General features: G+C 43.1%; 1 protein-coding gene across 2 annotated transcripts in view; it reads left to right on the plus strand.

Moving 5' to 3' along the window:
* SLC1A7 (solute carrier family 1 member 7) overlaps positions 1 to 27,020 on the plus strand; it is a 99,610-nt gene that overhangs the window by 46,441 nt on the left and 26,149 nt on the right. Inside the window, exons 3-7 of one of the 2 annotated variants that reach the window (XM_040406985.1) lie at positions 8,117 to 8,332; positions 15,279 to 15,321; positions 16,728 to 16,950; positions 17,464 to 17,563; positions 19,673 to 19,906. In XM_040406985.1, the coding sequence (XP_040262919.1) occupies positions 8,117 to 8,332; positions 15,279 to 15,321; positions 16,728 to 16,950; positions 17,464 to 17,563; positions 19,673 to 19,906 (816 nt within the window). Of the gene's footprint in view, positions 1 to 8,111; positions 8,333 to 15,278; positions 15,322 to 16,727; positions 16,951 to 17,463; positions 17,564 to 19,672; positions 19,907 to 27,020 lie in introns of those variants that run through there. The other variant, XM_040406986.1, reaches the window with a different exon arrangement.

A 27,020-nucleotide genomic window follows, 5' to 3' on the forward strand; every position in this document is an offset into this window, starting at 1 on the left:
TGCTTCAGCGACATCCCTGGTGCTTAATACAGACTCCTCCATTGTAAACAACACGCCCCCCCCTTCCCTTAGACTGACAGAGAAATCGCGCGCCTGCGCACTGAATCTCTAGCACGGTGCATGAGCGCCACATCTTCTGCTGCTTGCCAAGCTGATTAGTGCAAAGATGATTAGTGCGCAAGCGCAGTTGACATCACTGAACATGGAAGTAGAGGTGACTGCAGATAAAGTCGATGGCACCTTCACTTTCCGGTTCAGTGATGTCAACGGCACTTGCGCACTAATCATCTTCGCTGCTCCACAAGCAGCAGAATACGTGGTCTGCATGTGCCATCCTAGCGATTCGGAGCACAAACGTGAAAAATCAGCGCTAGATTTCATGAGGGCGCCGTCATAGTGCAGCCGGACTCGCTGCAGGATGAGGCCTTATTCACACGTCAGTGATTCACGGACAGCACACGTACCCATTCATTTTAGGCTACTTTCACACTTGCGGCAGAGTGATGCGGCAAGCAGTTCCGTCGTCGGAACTGCCTGCTGGATCCGTCAAAAATGTATGCCAACTGATGGCATTTGTAAGACTAATCAGGATCCGTCTTACAAATACATTGAAATGCCGGATCCGTCTTTCTGTTCTCATCCGGAAAAACGGATCCGGCATTTATTTTTTTCACCTTTTTTTCGGGTCTGCGCATGACGGATCTGGCACTAATAAATTCCTATGGAAAAAAATGCCGGATCCAGCATTCATGCAAGTCTTCAGTTTTTTTGGCCGGAGATAAAACCGTAGCATGCTGCGGTTTTATCCCTGTCCTGATCAGTCAAAAAGACTGAACTGAAGACATCCTGATGCATCCTGAACGGATTACTCTCCATTCAGAATGCATGAGGATAAAACTGATCAGTTCTTTTCCGGTATTGAGCCCCTAGGACGGAACTCTGTGCCGGAATAGAAAAACGCTAGTGTGAAAGTAGCCTTTAATGTGCATTTTCACACATCCGTGTTTGAGCACAGAAGCTCTATTTTATCCGTCATGCCCATTATAGTCTATGGGAACGGACATGTGAACCAATTCTTCACAGAAGTCTTCACGGATGAATCACTGACACTCTTATCACAGATTTCATCTTGAACATGTGAATAAGGCCTAAGTATGTGACAGGGATATTTCCATCTCAGGCAGTTATGGCCTCATGCACACGATTGTGTTCATATTGTGGTACGCAAACCATTAATCCACAAAATGCGGACACCTTCCTTGTGCAAGCCGCATTTTTTTTTCACTCCCATTACTAGAAATTACTGTTCATGTCCGCAATATGGACAAGAACAGGACATGTTCTATAATTGGTGGAACGGACACAAGGATGTGTACTGCACACGGAAGACATTCGTGTGCTGTTCAATTAAAAAAAAAAATTGCGGACCCATAGAAATGTATGGATCCGTGTGCAGTCCCCAAGAAATGCGGATACGGATACAAAATACGGTCCTGTGCTCATGCCTATAAGCATATCCATAAATATATGATGTGGTTCGGGTCCCACGTCTGGAATCTGCATCAATGTCACGAACAGGGGCTCACCCCACACGTTCCTCCAAACGCATGGCTACCCTCTACACTGCGTGCAGAATTATTAGGTAAATGAGTATTTTGACCACATCATCCTCTTTATGCATGTTGTCTTACTCCAAGCTGTATAGGCTCGAAAGCCTACTACCAATTAAGCATATTAGGTGATGTGCATCTCTGTAATGAGAAGGGGTGTGGTCTAATGACATCAACACCCTATATTAGGTGTGCATAATTATTAGGCAACTTCCTTTCCTTTGGCAAAATGGGTCAAAAGAAGGACTTGACAGGCTCAGAAAAGTCAAAAATAGTGAGATATCTTGCAGAGGGATGCAGCACTCTTAAAATTGCAAAGCTTCTGAAGCGTGATCATCGAACAATCAAGCGTTTCATTCAAAATAGTCAACAGGGTCGCAAGAAGCGTGTGGAAAAGCCAAGGCGCAAAATAACTGCCCATGAACTGAGAAAAGTCAAGCGTGCAGCTGCCAAGATGCCACTTGCCACCAGTTTGGCCATATTTCAGAGCTGCAACATCACTGGAGTGCCCAAAAGCACAAGGTGTGCAATACTCAGAGACATGGCCAAGGTAAGAAAGGCTGAAAGACGACCACCACTGAACAAGACACACAAGCTGAAACGTCAAGACTGGGCCAAGAAATATCTCAAGACTGATTTTTCTAAGGTTTTATGGACTGATGAAATGAGAGTGAGTCTTGATGGGCCAGATAGATGGGCCCGTGGCTGTATTGGTAAAGGGCAGAGAGCTCCAGTCCGACTCAGACGCCAGCAAGGTGGAGGTGGAGTACTGGTTTGGGCTGGTATCATCAAAGATGAGCTTGTGGGGCCTTTTCGGGTTGAGGATGGAGTCAAGCTCAACTCCCAGTCCTACTGCCAGTTTCTGGAAGACACCTTCTTCAAGCAGTGGTACAGGAAGAAGTCTGCATCCTTCAAGAAAAACATGATTTTCATGCAGGACAATGCTCCATCACACGCGTCCAAGTACTCCACAGCGTGGCTGGCAAGAAAGGGTATAAAAGAAGAAAATCTAATGACATGGCCTCCTTGTTCACCTGATCTGAACCCCATTGAGAACCTGTGGTCCATCATCAAATGTGAGATTTACAAGGAGGGAAAACAGTACACCTCTCTGAACAGTGTCTGGGAGGCTGTGGTTGCTGCTGCACGCAATGTTGATGGTGAACAGATCAAAACACTGACAGAATCCATGGATGGCAGGCTTTTGAGTGTCCTTGCAAAGAAAGGTGGCTATATTGGTCACTGATTTGTTTTTGTTTTGTTTTTTAATGTCAGAAATGTATATTTGTGAATGTTGAGATGTTATATTGGTTTCACTGGTAAAAATAAATAATTTAAATGGGTATATATTTGTTTTTTGTTAATTTGCCTAATAATTATGCACAGTAATAGTCACCTGCACACACAGATATCCCCCTAAAATAGCTAAAACTAAAAACAAACTAAAAACTACTTCCAAAAATATTCAGCTTTGATATTAATGAGTTTTTTGGGTTCATTGAGAACATGGTTGTTGTTCAATAATAAAATTAATCCTCAAAAATACAACTTGCCTAATAATTCTGCACTCCCTGTATTATAGTGAACTGAACATATGGAAAAAGAAATCTGAGCGCATATACACCGCCACCTTCTGCATCTGAGGCCACCATGATGTTGCCGATTGACCGTTGCTGCCCTAGGGTTATAGTCAATGTGAAATGTCAAGGGAATTTGAAGAGGTCACACAGGAGGCGAGCTTTGTTGTTGTGAAAGCTGCTTGTCCATGTGTGGCTCTCCTTTGTGTAAGACGTAGGCGGTGAGATTAACCTCCGCGTGATCGGCGTAAGTGTCCCGGGCAGCTTTTCCAATAATCCACATGTGGGCCGTTCACTTCCCAGATGGCTTCATGCACTTGATTTCTGTTATTTTTCCATATCCAAAAACACAAGCAAACATTGTACAGAAACAGGTGCAAAGACTGAGAAAACATGTCGCGAGTCAGAAGATCACAGGTCACCTTCTAAACGTTCTGCCAGCTCTCCGGGCCCAAAAAGCACATATTGTACCAAATACAGTAGGATTCTGCCTTAAAATGTATATGAATCACGACTTTTTGTAAAAAAGCAAAAAATATATAAATTTTGGCTGATTCTGCAGTTTGGGTTTGTGATGGCTGAAGTGGCATAGCCTTGTGCCTCCAAGAAACTTTTTACATTTGCTTTTTATGGAGTTTAATACAAATTACGCAGTATCATGTGGTTTCCGGTTACGTAAGCCAATGCATTTTGAACCTCACAGAAGTCATGGCTGAAATAAAATGAAAAAATAAATAAAAAATTCCTGATAGACGGTACTTCCCTTCGACAGCCACCCCATGCTGCTTGTCACTGGGCCGTTCGCTGGCCACAAGAGCAACATGTCATTTGTAGTGCTTCAGGCCAGGGGCGGATGCACCATATATGCAACCTGGGCAGTTACACAGGGTCACAGTAGTTAAAAGGGTTGTCCCACGAAAAAAAATATTCTACTGTTTTTAAACCAGCACCTAAATCGGAATTCTTTTGTAATTGCATATAATAAAAAAATTTGCATAGCCACTGAGTTATTTCATAAAATATATCTGTATAGCGCCACCTGTATTTTTTGTTTTCTCATTTCTTTGTCCTTCTCACTGAGATGGACGCACATGCTCAGTTTTATCCTTCAGCTGCCTCCTGAGCTGTGATAGGTAGAGCTGAGACACGCCCCCTGAGCTGTGATAGGGAGAGCTGAGACACGCCCCCTGAGCTGCAGCAGGAAAGACACATCCCTTGAGTTGTCAGCTTGATATAAATCTAGCAGAGCAATGAATAGGGAGATCTCTGGACCCATGTGAGGTACAGGGCTGATTCTAGCTTTTTTAGAAAGAGATTGTCATGGAGAATATGTGTCAGATGTCTGATTTTCATTTTTTTTTACATTAGGCATGGGACAACCCTTTTAAAGGGGTTATTCGTGCAGACCAACCTATGTGGCCAGACCTAGAGAGGGAATGATACTTACCTGATCCCTGCCGCTGGGTTCCGGTTCCTTTTCTGTGACAAACTTTACCATGGCTTATTGCTATTGGATGGCTCGGCCATATATACGATATGATGCTGTCACTGAGACCTAATTATGGCAGTGCGGACTAGTAGACTGGTAAGGAGTATTGACAGTAATTGCAGACTTTTTTTGGCTAACTTTCTAAGGGCGTTAGTTTTTTGTTCTAAAACCCAAACCTGACTCAATTACACACAGCCATAGCGTTAAAGGGGTTGTCCAGAAAAAAATGGCTGCTTTCCATCAAAAAACAGCTCTACGTCTGTCTATGGATTTGCTTCAGCTCTGTTGACGTGAACAGGACCGAGCTGCAAGGCACCATACACCCAGTGTATAAGTGAGGTGCTGTTTTTTTAATGCTTTCAATTATGAATGACTGCAGCTGCCACTAGGGGGAGCTTTCCGCATTTATACATCTCTCAGTGATCTCAACAGTTGCTGTATAAATATGCACTCAGTTAGTTCTGCTTAGTGGTGCCTACAAGCAGACAGATTTGTATTCATTTAAAGAAGACATGTCACTTCTCCTGACATGTTCGTTTTTAGTAACTACTTGCATTACCCTTGTAATAACAATTCTGGAGCCTCTATTCCTATGACTCTATGTTGTGCCATTCCTTTATTATTCCTGTCGGAAGTTATGACTGAATTGCTAGCAGTTTGCAATGAAGATCCAGATGGATGTTTTACCAGTTGGGGTTGTGTCCCTGCACAGTCAGACACTGATTGGATAATGTCAGACTGTGCAGGGACACCCCCCCCCCCCCCCCAAACTGGTAATATAGTACCCCAGAGAGGGCACTGCCATTCTTACACCTAGCTACTGTCTCTAATGATTAGCAGAGAATGTCATCTGTGTATTTAATTTCAGGTCTTCTGATACTGTGCCTTAATAATATTGCTACGCAACTGTTATTAAATTTAATGTGCCTGGTTGTCCTGCAGGTGGCAGTGTATCTGGCAGAGAGTACCTTTAGATAGAATGGAACTTACCATTCCATTCTTCCCCTTTTGGGCAGAAGTGGGCTAGTCCTGGAGGAAGCAATAGTGGAGTCAAGAAGGGGAGTTGAGAGTTGGAGCAAGAGAGGGGGGGTAGCATGGTGTGGTGAGTAGTGATGTCGCGAACATAAAATTTTCAGTTCGCGAACAGCGAACGCGAACTTCCGCAAATGTTCGCGAACTGGCGAACCGGGCGAACCGCCATAGACTTCAATAGACAGGCGAATTTTAAAACCCACAGGGACTCTTTCTGGCCACAATAGTGATGAGAAAGTTGTTTCAAGGGGTCTAACACCTGGACTGTGGCATGCCGGAGGGGGATCTATGGCAAAACTCCCATGGAAAATTACGTAGTGGACGCAGAGTCGGGTTTTAATCCATAAAGGGCATAAATCAACTAACATTCCTAAATTGTTTGGAATAACGTGCTTTAAAACATCCAGTGTGTGTATACGATCAGGTATGATGTTGGCACTGGCAGTGGGCACACTACAGTCAGTGGAAGAGGGCCTGACACACTGACTGGCAGCAGGCAAGCAACTGAATTTAGACTACTGTCTAAAAATTAAATGCCTTATTTATCGGCAAGCTACTGTGCCACCCGGTATCAGTGGTTGGCACTGGCAGTGGGCACACTACAGTCAGTGGAAGCGGGCCTGACACACACTGGCAGCAGGCAAGCAACTGAAATTACACTAAAGTGTAAAAATTAAATGCCTTATTTATCGGCAAGCTACTGTGCCACCCGGTATGAGTGGTTGGCACTGGGCACACTACAGTCAGTGGAAGAGGGCCTGACACACACTGGCAGCAGGCAAGCAACTGAATTTAGACTACTGTCTAAAAATTAAATGCCTTATTTATCGGCAAGCTACTGTGCCACCCGGTATCAGTGGTTGGCACTGGCAGTGGGCACACTACAGTCAGTGGAAGCGGGCCTGACACACACTGGCAGCAGGCAAGCAACTGAATTTAGACTACTGTCTAAAAATTAAATGCCTTATTTATCGGCAAGCTACTGTGCCACCCGGTATCAGTGGTTGGCACTGGCAGTGGGCACACTACAGTCAGTTGAAGTCGGCCTGACACACACTAGCAGCAGGCAAGCAGCTGAAATTACACTAAAGTGTAAAAATTAAATGCCTTTTTTATGCAAAGTCCTGTGCCAGCCGGTATGAGTGGTGGGCACTGGCAGTGGGCACACTACAGTCAGTGGAAGTCAGCCTGACACACACTGGCAGGCAACTAACCTTAGATTAAAGTGTAAAAATGAAGTGCCTTTTTTTAAGCAAAGTCCTGTGCCACACGGAATGACAGGGGTGAGCACTGGCAGTGGGCACACTACAGTCTGTGGGCCTGCAGCTCCTCACACACAGGCAGGCCAGGCAACTGCAATATGTATATAAAGGAAAAAAAAAAAGCAGACTAATGTTGCAGCCCTAAAAAGGGCTTTTTGGGGTGCTGTCAGGACGCTGTCCTTACAGCAGAGATCAGATGAGTCTTTCAGGACTGGAGTGGACACTGAATTCACTAGCCTAGCTATCGATTTCCCAATTAAATCAGCAGCAGTTACAGTCTCCCTCCTCTCACTAAGACTGCAGCTTCAGAATGAATCTAAAATGGATGCTGTGCAGGAGGTGGGAGGGTCTGGGAGGGAGGGTATGCTGCTGATTGGCTGGAATGTGTCTGCTGACTGTGAGGTACAGGGTCAAAGTTTGCTCAATGATGATGTATAGGGGGCGGACCGAACATCGCATGTGTTCGCCCGGCAGAGGCGAACGCGAACAAGCTATGTTCGCCGGGAACTGTTCGCCGTCGGATAGTTCGGGCCATCTCTAGTGGTGAGGTAGGGTTTCCCCTCACTGCTGCAGGAGCTTGGGAAAGTAGCTCTGAGAGCAGCCCACTCCTGATATATAAAAGGACTCTGTACTTCTGAGAGGAAAAATGGAGCCAAAGACAACCTACTCAGCAAAACGGGTCACAGGATACCTCACTCTGATAAGAAACAGTAACTGAAGCTGATAGGAACCAGACTGAAGCCAAAGATTAGCACAGCAGCAGAGAGATAAAGCAAAGTGTTGAAGTTTGCCTGCCAGATTACCCTTAGGCTACATTCACACGTCTGCAATTTCGTTCCGCATTTTGCGGAACAGAATTGCGGATCCATTCATTCCAATGGGGCAGCACGATGTGCTGCCCAGACATGGAATTGCGGATCTGCAATTCCGGATCCGCACTTCCGTTCCGCCAAAAAATAGAACATGTCCTATTCTTTATTTTGCGGAACGCACATTGCCGCTTTCCGTGTTTTGCGGATCCACGGCTCCGTGGATCCACAAAACACGTTGCGGACGTGTGAATGGAGCCTTAGCCTGCTGGAGCCATTGATGTATTTGGTACTTACCTTGTATTTCTAACTTATTTCCTCTTTTCTCCATTTTTAGCTTGATGTCTGGCTTGGCTGCTCTCGATGCTAAGACGTCCAGTCGTTTGGGTATTTTCACCATTGCCTACTACTTATGGACCACCTTTGTGGCGGTGATTGTGGGAATCATCATGGTATCCATCATCCACCCTGGGGGTGCAGCCCAGAAGGAGAACACAGAACATAGTGGGAAGCCGGTTATGAGCTCAGCGGACGCTCTGCTGGACCTGATCCGGTAACTGCGCAGTCCGTGGCTGAGTTATAGTACAGATCCATCAAGAGGTTTATCAGAGGTTTCCAAGGAGGAGTATTTAGCGCTGAGCAGTAAGGAAATGATGCAAACAGCTCTCTGATTCTATGACATTACATGTGTGTCACATGCTGTCCTATCTATAGGGGTTCTACATGTGAAAAAAGGATTCTATAGATAGTTGGTATCAAGTACTCCTTAGATAGTTGGTATTACTTTCAAATAAGTTCTGTGAACACATGACTGCATGATACTATTTAGCAAGCAGCAGGGGCCAAATCACCAGCAGGTTGGCAATACCGCAGTATCAAAAAGACACAGGGGCACATTTACTATAGTGTTTGCGCCTGTTTTTAATTGAAAAAATGCTGTTTTAGACAGTCTAATTTTACTAGGCTTACTTTCACATCTGCGTTGTGCTGTCCGGTTTGGAGATCCGGCACAGGCTGTCAAAAACCCCAGCACAACACTTCCGTTTTGTCCGCATTCATTGTCAATGGGGAAAAAACGGAACCAACCGGAACATAGTGCACCAGAATGCATTCCACTCCGGTTTGTTGCGTTCCCATGCCGGACACAAAAACGCTGCAAGCAACGTTTTTGTCTACGGCATGAGAAACGGAAGAAGCGGGATCCGGCACCAAAAACCATGTAAGTCAATGGTGCCAGATCCGTTTTTTGCAGACAGTTTCTTCATTTCAGAGATAATACAACCGGATCCGTTCTGAACAGATGCAGCCGGTTGTATTATTATAACGGAAGCGTTTTTGCTGTGGTTGTGTGATCTCATGACAGATCTCAAAACCAGACAGCAAAAACGCGGATGTGAAAGTAGCCTTAGTCACATTTGCTTGTTTTGGAGGCATTTGCGCCTAGTTCTAGACTAATTCAGGAGTTGCCTAAATTTTTGGTTCTTTTTTTTTTACGACTTAGGCTACCTTCACATATACGTTTTGCATTTCGGTTTTGAGATTCGGCAGAGGATTTCAAAACTGGGGCAAAACACTTCCGTTTTGTCCCTATCCATTGTCAATGGAGACAAAACGGAGCAAACCAGATCAGGATGCATTCCGTTCCGGTTTGTTCCGTTTTTTGCTGGGGTTTTGTGTCCGGTCTGCGAAACCAGAATGAAATGCATCCGGTGTGCAAAACTGAACAAACCCGATCCGGCATAAAAAAAATATAAAAAAGTCAATGGTGCCGGATCTGTTTTTATTCGGTAACGGTTTGTTCAGTTTCTATTTAATGCAACCAGATCTGCACAAAACGGATTCATCCGGATGTATTAAAAGAAACGGAAGCGTCACAGGACCTCAAAACCTGAATAAAAAACGCTAATGTGAAAGTAGACTTAGGCTACTGGCGTTTTTGCTGGATCCGGCAGGGTTCAGGAAAAACGCTTCCGTTACTGATAATACAACCGTCTTCATCCGTTCTGAACGGATCCGGTTGTATAATCTTTAACATTGCCAAGACGGATCCGTCATGAACTACATTGAAAGTCAACGGAGGACTGATCCGTTTTCTATCGTGGCAGATTGTGGGAGAGAAAAGGTATCCGTCCCCATTGACTTGTATTGGGGGTCATGCCGGATCCGTTTTGCTCTGCATCCCAGGACCAGAAAGCAAACTACAACATGTTGCGGTTTGCTCTCCGGTATGGGAACGCAACTAAATGGAACGGAATGTATTTTGGTGCACTCCATTCTGTTCAGTTTTGTCCCCATTGACAATGAATGGGGACAAAACTGAAGCGTTTTTTTCCGGTATTGAGCATCAATGACGGATCTCAATACCGGAAAACTAAAACACTAGTGTGAAAGTAGCCTTAGGGGCAAAAACAGTCAAATTTTTACTCCACTCCAGAGCTGGCTTATTTTCATTTGACAGTTTTGAGTAGTAAAAGTACAACTTTTTTTTTTTTTTTGCACACGTGCGATTTTTCTCCGCACAGATGCGACTATTTTCCATGTGCAAATAAATTGGTCAGACACCTAGTCTAATTCATCAACGGCGGTGTGCGACTTTTAAAGGGGTTTTCCGGGATTTTAATATCAATATCAGAACCGACCAGCTGGTTGAAGAGAAGGCCACGTGCCGTGCCAGCGCTGCATTCACTTCATTGTTTACCTGCTCGCCGTCGACATTGCAGCGGTGAGCAGGTGTAACTATCGGCCGCCCCATTCACGTCCATGGGACGGCTCCTGTAGTATACACTTGAACAGGAAAGAGCCGTCCCATAAAAGTGAACGGGACGGCTTCTTGTAATCACACTGCTCACCGCTGCGATGTCGACGGCGAACGGGTAAACAATGAAGGGAAGGATGCGCTCGAACGCCACGCGGCCTTCTCTTCAGCCAGATGATCGGTCGGATCTGATATTGATCCTGGAGATAGGTCTTCAATATTAAAATCCTGGAAAACCCCTTCATTAAATACTTGGCAAAAGACTAACAGCCAAATCAAATACGCCAGTCTAATTTTACCCCCTTGGAAACAGGCGAGCTTGATAAAGGTGCCCCGCAATCTCTGCACAGTTCAGGGGTGGAAATGCTGTTTGCCACCTCTACCTGCTGGTAGGCATCCACCCTGTAGGGAGAGGGGAGTAAAGCTGTCGGACGAACCCTTTGGCTGACAGCTATTCTTCTCGATTCCCCCGTACATACAGCATGTACACTCATCTCGGGCCTGTTCTCTTCTCCCTACTGGGAACACACGCACACCACTCAGCTGAGCTACTGGATGCATCTAGCAGACCAATCAACAGGTGTTTTTTTAAAAACTGTTCATCTTTTACTTCAAAGGGAATCAACAACCTCCCTATCCAACTGTTTGCATAGACGCATAGCAGTGAGCGCTGTTTTTCTTCTGTTGAGTTATGGTACTTTTTTTGTAAATATGCAAATTAGGACATTGGTGCATCGAGGGTGTCACCATTGCCCTTGTTGCACCCAATCTCCACTCATTTATCATGTAGACAAAGTTAATACAAGGCACTTATGAGGGCGCGCTGGCACACTGTAGGACAAGGAACTGACCTTTCCGGTGGCTGGGACCGCAGGATTGCACATAGGCCAACACTTTTTTTCTAAATTGTGCAGGCACGACCACCACTGATGAATTGCAAGGTGGTCATAATAACCCCTGGAAACGAGCAGTGCATAATGTGACGGAAAAATGAATCAAGAAAGCAAAGGAGGCAATATGGACAATCACAATACATTAGTAAGTGCCTTGTATTAACTTTCTCCACATGATAAATGCTACTGCTGAAGTGACACAACTCCTTTAAGTTCTTCGGACATGTTCTGTATTTATCAATGATCTTGTGATATTCTATTATATAACTGTCCTTTATATAAATGAAATCCTGCCCCGCTTCTATACAGCATCCGTGAATTGTATGTCACATGATATAATATCAATCTCTTGGCACAATGTAGGGATAAATTGACCTTATAACAATGTGTGAGATTATCCTGGAAATGCTCCCGGCGTAATTTCACTACGTGAGTTATAGGAATGAAAATACTTTAATCCCCTTCAAACCAGAACAACAATCTGCCTGGTGATCACGGGGTCTTGTCTCTCCGGAGCAATCTGAATCTGACCTGAATGTTGCTTTTTACGTCTGTATTCTTATCCCGCTTACTTGCTACTACATGATGTCAGTGCACTCACTATACAGTATCTGTAACTTTAAAAATAAATTAAATCTTAACCCTTTCCCGACCAGCCAACATAAATTTACGTTGGCGGCCGGGCATTTAAAAATGGCGCCCGCTGCACGTGCCAGGGTAGCCGGGTATCTGCTGTTTCATATTAGCACTAAGGTCCACTTATGTGCGTTACCACCGGTCGCAGACTTTTAATCCGTCAGATGGCATAGTCAGGAGGCTGCTGCATATTAGTCTCTATGGAGTCTCTGCCTGTGGCAGAGCTCTATAGGAACATGGTAAAGTTCTCATTGACTCCAATGCTAATGCATTGGAGTCTATGAGGCAAGCAATCTGATGATTGCTTGTTTTAGTTCCCCATGGGAAGTATAAAAAAAAGTGTACAAATTTTTTTTTTTTTATGGACAAAATGTTATAAAGTATGGGGGGGGGGTTCCAGAGAAAGGACCCGCCCGGGGTGCCCAACACCTTAGGCCCGCCACTGCTCAGCTCCCATTTACTTGACTGGGATTTGAGTTGCACTACCCCGTCACAGCCGCTACACGGTGGATGGAAACTTCTGCTTCCAGGTCTGTCCACAGTAGAGTTTTTGGTGACGGCAGTTGCCCAAAACAGCTGACCAGTGGGCCAACCGGGTACCAGACCTCCACCAGTATGATATTGCTGACTAAGGCTCCATTCACACGTCCTCAATTTCGTTCCGCATTTTGTGGAACGGAATTGCGGACCCATTTATTTCTATGGGGCAGCACGATGTGCTGCCCGGACACGGAATTGCAGATCCGCACTTCCGTTCCGCAAAAAAATAGAACATGTCCATGTGCGGACAAGAACAGGCATATTCTATTAGTGCCGGCAATGTGCGGTCCGCAAGATGCGAAACGCACATTGCAGCTGTCCGTGTTTTGTGGATCGGCAAAACACGTTGCGGACGTGTGAATGGAGCCTTAACCTGAGATATGTAATATACATGGGAATACAAGCAACAGTGTGTGTTTTGGTTGCTATTCATTCCGTCATAATAAAAGTATATGGAGAGGATTCCCCATTATAACGGAAACGGGACGGATCCGTTTTGCAGCCCATAGACTTCTATTATGACGGAATGAATAATGGAATGCCTCTAAAGGCATTCCGTTATGCATTCCGTCATAGAATTGCGTTATGGTCCGTGGTAACGGAATCCATAACGTAATTCTGCTTTCACCACTAAACGAAGCCTGAACAAATTTCATAACATGAAATTCGCTCATCTCTAGTTGCTACCCTTGGTAGATACTCACTTCTTCTTGCTCCTGCATCTTGCAGGTCTCTTCCCTGTGATGTGTTGCGATGTTATCTTGAATGAAGTACGTTGCAATGCTATTCAATCCTCCATTGCAGAAAACTGCAGACAGTTCCAAGTGTAAAAAAAAAATTGCATTGTGATATTACGTAACTGGTCAATCATATAATATTGCATGTGAGTTTAATACAACCACAGAGGGAAAATATGATGTCATGTGCAATTACGGATTATTCTGCGATATAGCACTCACATGAGAACTAACGCAATCACGTAACCCAATAATCGCATGTGATTTATTGCTGTGGACTTCTAGGCTTAAAGTCAAGCTGTTATGTGGATGAGAAAATAACTTTGTTATATCTGTTCCCGTCAGCCTTGCACAAAATATGGACTCCCCTAAACAGAAGTTCTGCCATAAGGCCTGGAGGGGACTTAGATTTATTTGTACTGAGAGGGGATGTGTAATTGTTTGCCAGAGTTTACGCCACAGTAATGTAATGTGCCAAAAGAACAAATCAGATCATGGGAACACAAATTCTAAACTCTTGCTATTCCTGTCCCTCCGGATGTTGGTGCTTATTCCTTATGAATGATTTCTTTATTAATGGTTCCGTTCTGAGCCTCCTTTGGCAGCAGCATCCCATATGATGACTGGAAGAGTGGGGTCCTTTTGGGCACAGTTTGGATCCTTCATACAATAGATCAGCATTGTAGCTTCTGTTATAAATGGAAGTCATATGGCAAAAGTGAGAAGTGTCAATCTTTAAAGAGGACCTGTCGCCATGAGATGCAATGCAATCTGCAGACAGCATTCTATGGAGCAGGAGGAGCTGAGCAGATTGCTATATATATAGTTTTATAGGAAAAAAATTCAGTATTTATTGATTAAATCCTCTGCGTTTTCTGAATTTAAGACCACCTCTGTGTACAGCTATCTCTGTATACACACTTACACAGAGAATGCTATCAATCACTGATAACACCTCCCCATGTACAGCTATCAGTGACTGACTTCTATCTCTGTATACACACTTACACAGAGAATGCTATGAATCACTGATAACACCTCCCTGTGTACAGCTATCAGTAACTGACCACTATCTCTGTATACACACTTACACAGAGAATGCTATCAATCTCTGATAACACCTCCCCGTGTACAGCTATCAGTAACTGACCACTATCTCTGTATACACACTTACACAGAGAATGCTATCAATCTCTGATAACACCTCCCCGTGTACAGCTATCAGTGACTGACAGCTATCTCTGTATACACACTTACACAGAGAATGCTATCGATCACTGATAACACCTCCCCCTGTGTACAATCAGTGACTGACTTCTATCTCTGTATACACACTTACACAGAGAATGCTATGAATCACTGATAACACCTCCCTGTGTACAGCTATCAGTAACTGACCACTATCTCTGTATACACACTTACACAGAGAATGCTATCAATCTCTGATAACACCTCCCCGTGTACAGCTATCAGTAACTGACCACTATCTCTGTATACACACTTACACAGAGAATGCTATCAATCTCTGATAACACCTCCCCGTGTACAGCTATCAGTGACTGACAGCTATCTCTGTATACACACTTACACAGAAAATGCTATCGATCACTGATAACACCTCCCCCTGTGTACAGCTATCAGTGACTGACTTCTATCTCTGTATACACACTTACAGAGAAAATGCTATCATTCTCTGATAACACCTCCCCGTGTACAGCTATCAGTGAAGGGTGTCGGAATAGTGTGGCGGGGAAAGGTTAAGTATATTTCTCTTCACAGGTCCCACTGGCTAGGGGTATAGACAATACTTTAATGTTTAAAGTAGGAAAATGTTTTTATTATTATTATTATTATTATTTATTGTATTGTGTGCAAAAATAAAAATAATATACTGTATATTCATATATTTGACACTAAAATGACTTTTTCTCTTTCTAGGAACATGTTTCCTGCAAATCTGGTGGAAGCAACTTTTAAGCAGGTCAGTCGGACTCAATCAGTTGTATGGGTTGTACTTCTGTTTTAGGTTCCAGAGAATATATTACACCCGCTTGAAGGGGTTTTCCAGGATTTTGATATTGATGGCCTATCCCCAGTATAAGTCACAAATATCATAGCAGTGGGGGTCTTACTGTCGGTACCCCCGGCAATCAGCTGTATGAAGAGGCCTCGGCGCTCCGTGAGATCAATATGAAAATCCCCCCAAAAAAACTTTAAAGTGTAATTGTCATTTTTTTTATTTTTTTTATCAGATACATTTTTATTGGTTTTGTACAAAATAGTAATTGTCATTTCAGTTTATTTTTAAGGTTGTGTAGGGACAGGGCTGTGAAGCATTTTGTAATATACCTTATTAGTGTAAAGAAGTACATTTTATTACAAGGAGAGCCCTTCTTCAGGCTTCTACTAGGCGCTGAAGATGACTGTGTGGAACATACAGAGGCTTCTCAGCCTGCCTCTTATCTCACTACATCATCCCCTGTCTCCCTAGATGTGCCTTCTTTGCCTATGTACCTGCTTATCTTACTGTTAGCACTGACTGCTGGCAGCTCTGTACATTTCTCTTTTTCCAGCACTTCTCTGTTACTTACTGAATGTGGGGAAAAGAGAAAATGGAACTACCAGCGCTTAGCGATGAAATTAAGAGTGCTGTGTTTCTGTATGCAGACTGTCAGCACTAAGCACTGGCCATCCCATTCTTGCCTCTCCCTCCTGTGCTTAGTGCCGACAGTAAGTGTACTATGTTCTTGTATACCTACTCCTTGGTCCTCCTCTATCCTGCTAGTTACTGAGCCATGGGGCTACCAGCACTTAGCAATGACAGTAGGTATACAAGGACCTAGTATACCTAATGCCACCGCTGACAGTGTGACTCATGTGAGGGATGGTGGCCAACAGACCCTATTGACTTACCATGTGGTCACTCATAGTTCTGTCTTGGTGTCTGTAATATTAAAGGCAAAAAGTGCTGCATGCTGGGTTATTTTTGCCTTCAAAGTAATGGAACTGCTGATTGATTTTCCACACCGAGCCTCCTATGACCATGTGAACGCCACCTTAGGCTTTGGTCACAGGCTTTGGTCACATCTGTCCTGTGGCTTCTTTGTGTAATGGTGCACACTATGCAGGACTGGAGCTATCATATGATAGACTTTATTGACCTATAATGAGTTCCATTGTTGCTTTTGACGGAGGCTTCATATAGAAATGTGAACAGAGCCTTACTTTGTGTTATGGAACTGGAGCTGCCTTCCATACATAGTGTGCGTAGTACCATGTATGACCCAATACATCTATAGCTATTACTGGTAGCAGTCCTCTCGCCATATGTATATAGTATATACAGTACTTACATATTTTTGGTGTTTATTTTTTCCATCCTTCCAGTATCGCACCAAGAATATACCAGTGGTGAAAGGTGGGAAGACGACTTCATCAGAAAGTATGACTCACAGAATCCTCATCTATGGGATCCAGGATGAAAATGGATCACATATACAGAACTTTGCTCTTGATATCACCCCTTCCCCAGATGTAGTCTACAAGTCAGAGCCCGGAACCAGCGAGGGGATGAATGTACTCGGAATTGTCATATTTTCTGCCACCATGGGTATGTGATATTTGAAAAATTTAAAGCCCAGGTCACTCCTAACCCACATACGGGAAGAGGAAAACCTACATGTGGCTCAATCTGTCCTGTCCAAGTCTATGGGGGGTCATGGAGAGCCAGACACATGCATGGTTACTTCTCTTTTTCTTTTAACTAGAGTGGATCCGTGAATGCCAATAAGGGATGGGGGGGGTCGATGGATTCTCCCTAGGCACCCAAGATGGTAGAGATCCCAGGGTGCAAGCCCCATGTGCCTCCGGCCAAGCTAGAAATAGAAACTGATTCAATAGATGAGAAAACAATGCAAACTGACAACTTTCTATGTTACCAAACCAGCCCAAAAAAATGCAAAAACAAAATCTTACACAGCAAAAAATGCAGCAGTGCACATGCCGTACTATTATCACCCGTGACTGCCATACCGGACTGTAGCTAATGACATACCAAAAGTGTTTGTTGCTGTGCGAGACATCTGTGAAAATGGGCGTTTATCGCTCCACTTCTGTCTTTCAGGTATAATGCTGGGTCGCATGGGAACAAGCGGAGTACCTCTTGTTAGTTTCTGCCAGTGCCTGAATGAGTGTGTCATGAAAATTGTAGCCATTGCCGTGTGGTGAGTTTGGGGTTGCCTTACCATTTTTATGGTCACTTATTTATTCTTAGAGCAAAAATGGTCTGATGCCTGTGGGGTAACACAGTCATTTTTTTTGTCACTTAATGTATGGACTGATTAATAAATGCTAATTTTTGAAAATTTTGTGCAAGCTTTGAAAAATATAATTCTTACACAACAAAACTATAATCCCACATAGCAAGCGGCATGGCCAGTATGGAGGGACTGGCAGGGCATATGACCTGGAACTAAGATTGGGGCAGCAGACTGAATCTTTGCCCCATGGGAAGGCAAGCCTATCTAGATGTAGCTTAATGTAGTGCAGGGTTCAGTGACGTTCGGCACTCCAGCTGCTGTGAAACTACAACTCCCAGCATGCTCACTTGCTCATCTGTTCTTGTAACTCCCCAAATTTTTTTAAGGAGGATTCTGGCAGTTGTAGTTTCAGAACAGCTGGAGTGCCGGAGGTTGCTGATCCCTGATGTATCGGTAGATATGTATTTGCTCAGCAGGGCATTGTGAGGCATTGCAACCCATTGCTTTTAACCCATTAGTGCAGTGCATAGCTTAATGTGACCCCAATTAAGTATTTGTCAAAATTTGCAGTTGGTTTTACATCTACAACAGTCCCATCACATTTACTTTGCCTTCTATTGAACTGTAATTCAATAGAAAGAAGTCTGCGATCTCAAGCACCGGTCACAAGACCTTCATCCTCTTGCACAGAGCATCGTGGATGTGATAGAAGCATCAAGGTGCCCATACACCTTCCATTGATGGTCGATCAGCAGATATTGCTCCTGACCTCCCCACACACATACATGGCTCCATACAGCCCGCATATGTTCTAAATGGGAAGACACCTCTGATGTCAGCTTATCTATCCAATACCAAAAGGATTGGGCTATAAAATTCAATATGCCCAAGTCATCATCTGTCGGGACATCTGCTATGATGGGGCCCTCATTCTGATACCCCAAGATAAGCAATAAAAAAAACGAAGTAACTGAATTGATGTGTCCAGTGTACATTAAAGAGAACCTGGAACCTCTCCTGACATGTCTCTTTCAGTAACTATTGTGTAGCATCTATTTTTATGACTTTGTGTTGTGCCACCCCTTTTTTTATTCCTGGTAGAAGTTGAATGGATGAATTACTAGCAGTTTACAATGGAGATCCAGATGGATAAGACCAGTTGGGGGTGTCTCTACACAGTGTGTTGCTGGCAGCACTGATTGGATAGTGGGACACACCGACAACTGGTAACAGCCTTTTGAATCTTCACGGCAAACTGTTGGCAATTCATTCATAACATCTAGCAGGAATAATAAAGGAATGGCACAATGTAGCGTCACAAGAATAGATGTAGCAGTTAATAAAATGGACATGACAGGAGAGGTGACAGGTCTTCTGTCAAGGCTATGTACACCTTCAGGGGCAATATTTTTTTTATGATTGAGTTTTCCTCATTTTGGACTTAAGATAATTTTTTTTATATGGTCTTTATTAAAAATATTCAACAGCTTTGTCATAAAGGGCTAACTTCCACCTAGCTGTAAGAATCGTACTTTCACTTTCACTATGTGGCGGTCATGTGAAAACCCTTATCTCTAAATTACTAATAGCTCAAAAACAATTATTTAAGCCACATTCTTTTCAGTAAGATCGGAATTGAGCTATAATGACTATTTATAAGGTCAGAGATCAGAGATAAGGAGCCCATCAGCTGAGCTGCCTGACGGAACATGGTAAAAATACAGAGCACACTACTAGAGAATCTCAAGGCTGTACAGAGAAAGGGGCTCACAAGTTTTAATAAAGACCAATTTAAAAAAGATTTTTAGCTTGAATTGAGTAAAATGAAATAATGAAAAAATGTCCCCCTCCCAAAGGTGTCCATAGCCTTTAAGTTTTTTCTTTAGCTCTTTCTCTCTCTCTCTCTCTCTCTCTCTCTCTCTCTCTATATATATATATATATATATATATATTTATTTATTTATTTTTTAAATGTAATAAATTCTGATAACTCACTCATCACCCGTTGAATTGAGGTGACGGCAGAATTTTTGTTTGGAGTGACCACTATTTTTGGTTTCTTGGTTCGGACAGGTACTTTCCGTTTGGGATTGTCTTCCTTATTGCAGGCAAGATCCTGGAGATGGATGACCCTACAGCAATTGGGAAGAAGCTTGGATATTATGCCATCACTGTAGTTTGTGGACTGGTGGTGCACGGCCTTTTTATTCTTCCCATCATGTATCTGTGTATCACAAAGAAGAACCCCATTGTCTTCATCCGAGGAATACTACAGGCTCTGCTCATAGCCCTGGCCACATCCTCCAGGTAGTAGCCACACTCTGCACACAGTTGCCTTAATTTGTATGTTGCTGTGGTTGTGGAACATGTCCATGTTACGTCTCAGCACCTCACAACAGAGGGGGCAGAATTGGCATTTTCCATTGTCTAGTCTGCACCCTTTTTGGGACACGCTGGGTTCTACCAATCACTTTTATAAAATACTCGAAAATATTTTCTATTGTATTCATTTTAGTACAGTGCTTTATTCCATATTAATGTTCAGTATGGATTCTTACTGATCTGTGTCAATAAGATCAATGAACTTGAGGCTATAATGGCATCTGAGAATATAGATTTTGTGGCTGTTACTGATACGTGGTTCAATGGGAGTAATGACTGGGATATAACAATACCAGGGTTCTCTCTATATAGGAAAGACAGAGAAGGCAAGAAGGGGGGAGGGTGGCCCTGTATGTGAAAGATAGCATAAAATCTAATTTGATACAAGTTAGCGAGAACAATTTAGAGTCAGTTTGGGTTACCTTGCAGCTTGATAATCATAAGGTAACTCGTGTAGGTGTGATATATAGACCACCTAGCCAAGTCAAAGAATTAGATGATCTACTAGTTGAGGAAATAGCTAAAATGACATTGAAGGGGGAAGTTATCATTATGGGAGACTTCAATCTTCCTGATTTAAACTGGAAAACCAAAATAGCTAGTTCGGCCAGGAGTACAAATATTCTAAATTCCCTACTGGGATTATCTCTACAGCAAGTAGTTGAGGAGCCAATCCGGAAGGAGGCCATTTTAGATTTAGTATTCACAAATGGGAATTTGGTATCTGATATTACTGTAGGGGAAAGCTTGGGATCTAGTGATCACCAGTCAGTGTGGTTTACTATAAGTACAGTGACTGAGTCACACCACACAAAAACAAAAGTTTTAGATTTTAGAAAAACAGACTTTTCTAAAATTAGATTAGTGGTATACGAGTCCCTATCAGATTGGAACAGTTTCAATGGAGTCCAGGAGAAATGGGACTACTTAAAAGTGGCACTATTAAAGGCAACAGAAAATTGCATTAGGCTTGTCAGTAAAAGCAAAAAAAGGAAGAGACCACTGTGGTACTCAGCAGAAGTGGCCAAAATCATTAAAAACAAAAAGATAGAATTTAGTAATTATTAAAAAAAACAAAAAACGAGGATGACAGGCAAATTTATAAGATTAGGCAGAGAGAGGCCAAACAAGTTATAAGAGCTTCTAAAGCACAGGCAGAAGAGAAATTAGCTCAGTCAGTGAAAAAAGGTGATAAGGCATTATTTAGATACATAAATGAAAAAAGGAAACTAAAACAAGGAATTACCAAATTAAAAACAAAAGAAGGAAGGTATATGGAAGAAGATAAAGAACTAGCTGACTGCCTCAATGAATACTTCTGTTCAGTTTTTACAAAGGAAAATGAAGGAAAAGGATCTCGGTTAGGAAGAAAGACTAATGAATCTTTTGATGCATGTGTCTTTACAGAGGAAGAGGTTCTAAGTCAGCTGTCTAAAATTAATACAAATAAGCCACAGGGGCCTGATGGGATACACCCAAAGCTATTAAAAGAGCTCAGCGGTGAACTAGCAAAACCATTAACAGATTTATTTAACTAATCACTGGCAACAGGAGTCGTCCCAGAAGATTGGAAATTAGCAAATGTTGTGCCCATTCACAAGAAAGGTAGTAGGGAGGAATCGGGGCAACTATAGGCCAGTAAGCCTGACATCAATAGTGGGGAAATTAATGGAAACCCTACTTAAGGAGAGGATTGCGGAACATCTAAAATCCCATGGATTGAAAGATGAAAAACAGCATGGGTTTACTTCAGGGAGATCATGTCAAACTAATCTTATTGATTTTTTTGATTGGGTGCCTAAAATAATAGATGTCGGAGGTGCAGTAGACATCGCTTATCTAGACTTTAGTAATGCTTTTGATACTGTCCCACATAGAAGGCTTATCAATAAATTGCAGTCTTTGTGCGAGGACTCCCATATTGTTGAATGGATTAGGCAGTGGCTGAGGGACAGACAACAGAGGGTTGTAGTCAATGGAGTATATTCAGACCATGGTCTTGTTACCAGTGCGGTACCTCAGGGATCTGTTCTGGGACCCATATTGTTTAATATCTTTATCAGCGAAATTGCAGAAGGCCTCGATGGTAAGGTGTGTCTTTTTGCTGATGACACAAAGATCTGTAACAGGGTTGATGTTCCTGGAGGGAGACCTCATTTGGAGTATTGTGCGCAGTACTGGAGGTCATATCTCCAGAAGGATATTGATACTTTGGAGAGAGTTCAGAGAAGAGCTACTAAACTGGTACATGGATTGCAGGATAAAACTTACCAGGAAAGATTAAAGGCCCTTAACATGTATAGCTTGGAAGAAAGACGAGACAGAGGGGATATGATAGAAACTTTTAAATATATAAAGGGAATCAACAAGGTAAAAGAGGAGAGAATATTTAAAAGAAGAAAAACTGCTACAAGAGGACATAGTTTTAAATTAGAGGGGCAAAGGTTTAAAAGTAATATCAGGAAGTACTACTTTACTGAGAGAGTAGTGGATGCATGGAATAGCCTTCCTGCAGAAGTGGTAGCTGCAAATACAGTGAAGGAGTTTAAGCATGCATGGGATAGGCATAAGGTCATCCTTCATATAAGATAGGGCCGGGGGCTATCCATAGTACTCAGTATATTGGGCAGACTAGATGAGCCAAATGGTTCTTATCTGCCGACACATTCTATGTTTCTATGTTTCTGTGTGTCCTAATACATTGTAAATTCACATTTTGGTAATTTTCTATGAATATTCTTCATTAGCAGAAAAAACATATGTAATTGCATGCTGTTTTTGGATCCAGTATTCAGAATGTGGTAGTGGTACATTTTAATTTTGCCTTAGGCCTCATTCAGATTCGTGTATTGTACCCGTATCCTGGATATACAGTAATTTTCAGGACCCCTGCTATACTGATCTTACAGCACCAAATGGATCTAGGGTGCTGTAAGTTTAGTTGCCAGGAAATACAGGGTGGCCTATGAAAAAGTAGCCCGTCTCAAATATCTCCAAATCAAACTGCCTAATAGTAAATTTGTCTTAGTAGTCCATAGCAACCAATCAGAGTTCATCTTTCATTTTTTCAGATCTCTGTACGAACTGAAAGCTAAGCTCTGATTGGTTGCTATGTACAACTAAGACAGATTTACTATTAGGCAGATTGATTTGGAGATATTGGAGGCAGGCTACTTTTTTATAGGCCACCCTGTACTATGGTCACTGCCTGGATCCACAGCTAGCAAACCCAGAAACTGTTACCAGTCTTCAGTCTTCCTTAACCATTCAAGTTGGTAGGAAGCTAAGGCTACCTCTAGGTTCTTCACCAGAGCCCACTGGAGGCCAGATGGACTTGACTTCTAGAGTAAGGTAGCAGAAAACTGGTGCAAACTCTCTAAAAGTAGACCCACCAGAATGATTGGTGGGTGCAAAGTGTATTAGACAAGCAGGATCAAAACCAGAAGACATAGTCCCAAAACAGTGGAGAAGGAGTTAATACAGAAGCAAGAATACCAGGAGAATCAGTAGGGGCCAAATTAGCAGACAAGGAGTTAATCCTAAAGACAAGCTACAGGAGTTCAAATGCCGTAATGAGTAGCACAAAACACCAAAGCCTGGATACAAACAAAATCAGAGGCAAATCGCAATCACTGAGTTGCAGTCTTAATTAGTTCAGCAGAACCATGGGAGATTCAGTGTCTGTTGTGTAAGTAGTTGCCCTGGAAGAAGGAGGAACTTTATACCTCCAGACCCACATGAAAGGCCCCTCACCCAGCCAAACCAGCAGTCTGTTCTGCACTGACCCCGAAAGACCCCGAAACAGCTACCCGTGCATGTGTCTCCTTTCCTTATGGAGAAGATTCAGGTCTAGCTTACATCTCAAGTCATGTTACAAGGCCTGTTAAAAGGTCAGACATTGACTTCTAGGGTAGCCATCCAATAAGTCCAGCTTTCCTTCTTCTTAGGAAACTACACTGTATTTGCATACCTTTTTTCTCAGGGCGCATTGCCTGGCCTTTAAGACTTCCTTGTTGGGCTCCAAAAGGAGAAACTTTATTCCACCAGACTTATAGGGGGATATTTATGCAGACTGGCATTTCCTACACCACTCTTGATCTCCTGTGTGCTAGAGTGAGATGCACCTAATTTACTAAAAGGCATGCCTCAATAAATTAGGCGCATCGCTGAATCCTCCATGTGCCAGAAGCTCACATATACAACGGCTCGGGGCTGTCGTAGACTTGAGCTATAATTTGCACCAGTTTCTGGAGTAAATTATAGTGAATCCAGGAGGCTCTGCCCCTTTACTAAGCCCCACCCCTTTATTGCTACTTTAGAAAAGTGGTGAGAAGCACAAAAAGTCACAAATTATGTCGTAACTATGTCGTGTGCATAATTTGTTACTTTTTAAGGCTACGAATATGACATTAAACCCAAAAAAAAAAAAGATGGAGCCCACCAACTAATGCTGTCAGTGGGATCCAGTGGGGCTAATCTATACACCAAAAAGAATGAATGTCCCCCACTAATAAAGAACAATCAAATACCAAAAATCAGTATCTTTATTAAATTATGCAAATCGTGAACATATAAAAACAGTCACAGCAGCGGCATACATGTGCAAGCAAAGAGGATACATTGGTACTGCAGTAAATGGTTATATATATTCAATGAGCTAAATCCATCTCAATATAGAGTCCCAGTCTATCTCAGGATCACAAAATTTGTACAAAAATACGTCTAAAATAAGTGCATAGTGCAAGTTGAAATACTTAGTAAAAATAATACATGTTCCAAAAAGAGAATAGAAGAAAAGGACAGCTAGACAAGCACATCGAATTACATCACATACTAACAAGCCAGAATATAACCCGTAATAATCAAAAACATACAGACCAAAGTGCCTCCAATTCCGACGTACGTTTCACCATACAGCTTTCTCAGGGATGACATTAAACTGTTAATAAATCTCTCCCATAGATGACAGTCCACTCATCCGAATGAGGCCTTCTTCCGCAAATTTTTACCCTTAGTTGAGATGCTCATTTCTAATTATTAATGTTTTTTTCTTTGTCATATCTTGATATAGCAGCACTGTATACGTAAAGTGGTTATCCCATGATTAATGTCAAAAATGAATATTATACATCATCTAGTACATAAAAACCTTTTTCAAAGGCCCCTTTCACACGAGCGAGTATTCCGCGCGGATGCGATGTGGGAGGTGAACGCATTGCATCCGCACTGAATACCGACCCATTCATTTCTATGGGGCTGTTCACATGAGCGGTGATTTTCATGCATCACTTGTGCGTTGCGTGAAAATCGCAGCATGCTCCTCTTTGTGCGTTTTTCACGTAACGCAGGCCCCATAGAAATTAATGGGGTTGCGTGAAAATCTCAAGCATCCGCAAGCAAGTGCGGATTCAGTGCTATTTTCACGCACAGTTGCTAGGAGACGATCGGGATGGAGACCCGATCATTATTATTTTCCCTTATAACATTGTTATAAGGGAAAATAATAGCATTCTGAATACAGAATGCTTAGTAAAACAGCGCTGGAGGAGTTAAAAAAAATATATAGATAATTTAACTTACCTTAGTCCACTTGATCGCGTAGCCCGGCATCTCCTTCTGTCTCCTTTGTTGAATAGGACCTGTGGTGAGCATTAAGGAACAGGACCTTTGATGACGTCACTCCGGTCATCACATGATCCATCACATGATCTTTGACCATGGTGATGGATCATGTGATGACCGGAGTGACGTCATCAAAGGTCCTTGACCTGTACTGGACGCTCACCACAGGTCCTGTTAAAGAAAAGGAGACAGAAGGAGATGCCGGCATCGCGATCAAGTGGACTAAGGTGAGTTAAATTATTATTATTATTTTTTAACCCCTCCAGCGCTGTTTTACCAAGCATTCTGTATTCAGAATGCTATTATTTTCCCTTATAACCATGTTATAAGGGAAAATAATACAATCTACAGAACACCGATCCCAAGCCCGAACTTCTGTGAAGTACCAAACATGCGCATTACAATGTTTTGCACTCGCGCGGAAAAATTGCTGGTGTTCCCGTAACGCACCGGCACATTTTCCCGCAACGCCCCTGTGAAAGAGGCCTAACAAAGCCTGAACCAGCCCCAGGGGTGGACTGGGAACTTAAAGTGGTCCTGGAAAAAAACTAAAAGAGGCCCCATGCTGTAGGTGGTTCCAAATTGACAAAAGCCAGGGCAACACAAGTAGGCGAGAACAACACAAGTAGATGGGAACAGCAATACCAAAGCGCGTCAGACAGGGGCGGACTGGGAACGTAAAGTGTCCCTGGAAAAAAATAATAAAAGTGGCCCCATTTTGCAGTCAGGTCCAAACTGATGGAAGGCAGAGCCAGCAATACTATATTGTAGCACATTACTGTATAACTCCCCAACAGAGCCAAATACCACAGTGCATCACAAAATACTGCTGCCAGCAGCACAGAATACAGCCCCAAAAACTTCCACCGGCCATTAGGAAGCCTTAGGCGGCCCACTGGGTTTCGGCCCACCGGGAAATTTCCCTGTAACGTCTATAGTCAATCCATCCCTGGAGGCAGAAAATATTGCCCCAGGGGAACCAAATACCACAGTGCAGCACAAAATACTGCCGCCTGTGCTCAGGTATTCAACTTTATCACCTTCCTGAGGATGGCGATACAGCTGAATTCAGGAGGGCACCTGCGGCTGCGGTGCATAAGTACCTGATACTCCTAGTATTACTTACTACTGAGAGCATGAGATCATAATACATCCAGCCAGCTGGCAGCCATGAGGAGGGCTTGGGTGGCCCCCTGGGCATTGGCCCACCGGGAGATTTCGCTGTAGGGTCTATGGCCAATGCGCCCCTGACCAGCCCTGTACCTCACATGGATCCAGCGATCTCCCCATCGATTGCTCCAATTGCTCTGCTAGATGTATTCCAAGCTGTCAGCTAAGGGGCCATACCCTTTCTAAGGAGTGTGTCCTGCTAAAGCTGGTGGCAGTTGAAGGATGGAACTGAGCATGTGCTTCTGTC

The sequence above is a fragment of the Bufo bufo genome, chromosome 9 (assembly GCF_905171765.1).
Source record: "Bufo bufo chromosome 9, aBufBuf1.1, whole genome shotgun sequence".
Classification (NCBI taxonomy): Eukaryota; Metazoa; Chordata; class Amphibia; order Anura; family Bufonidae; genus Bufo; species Bufo bufo.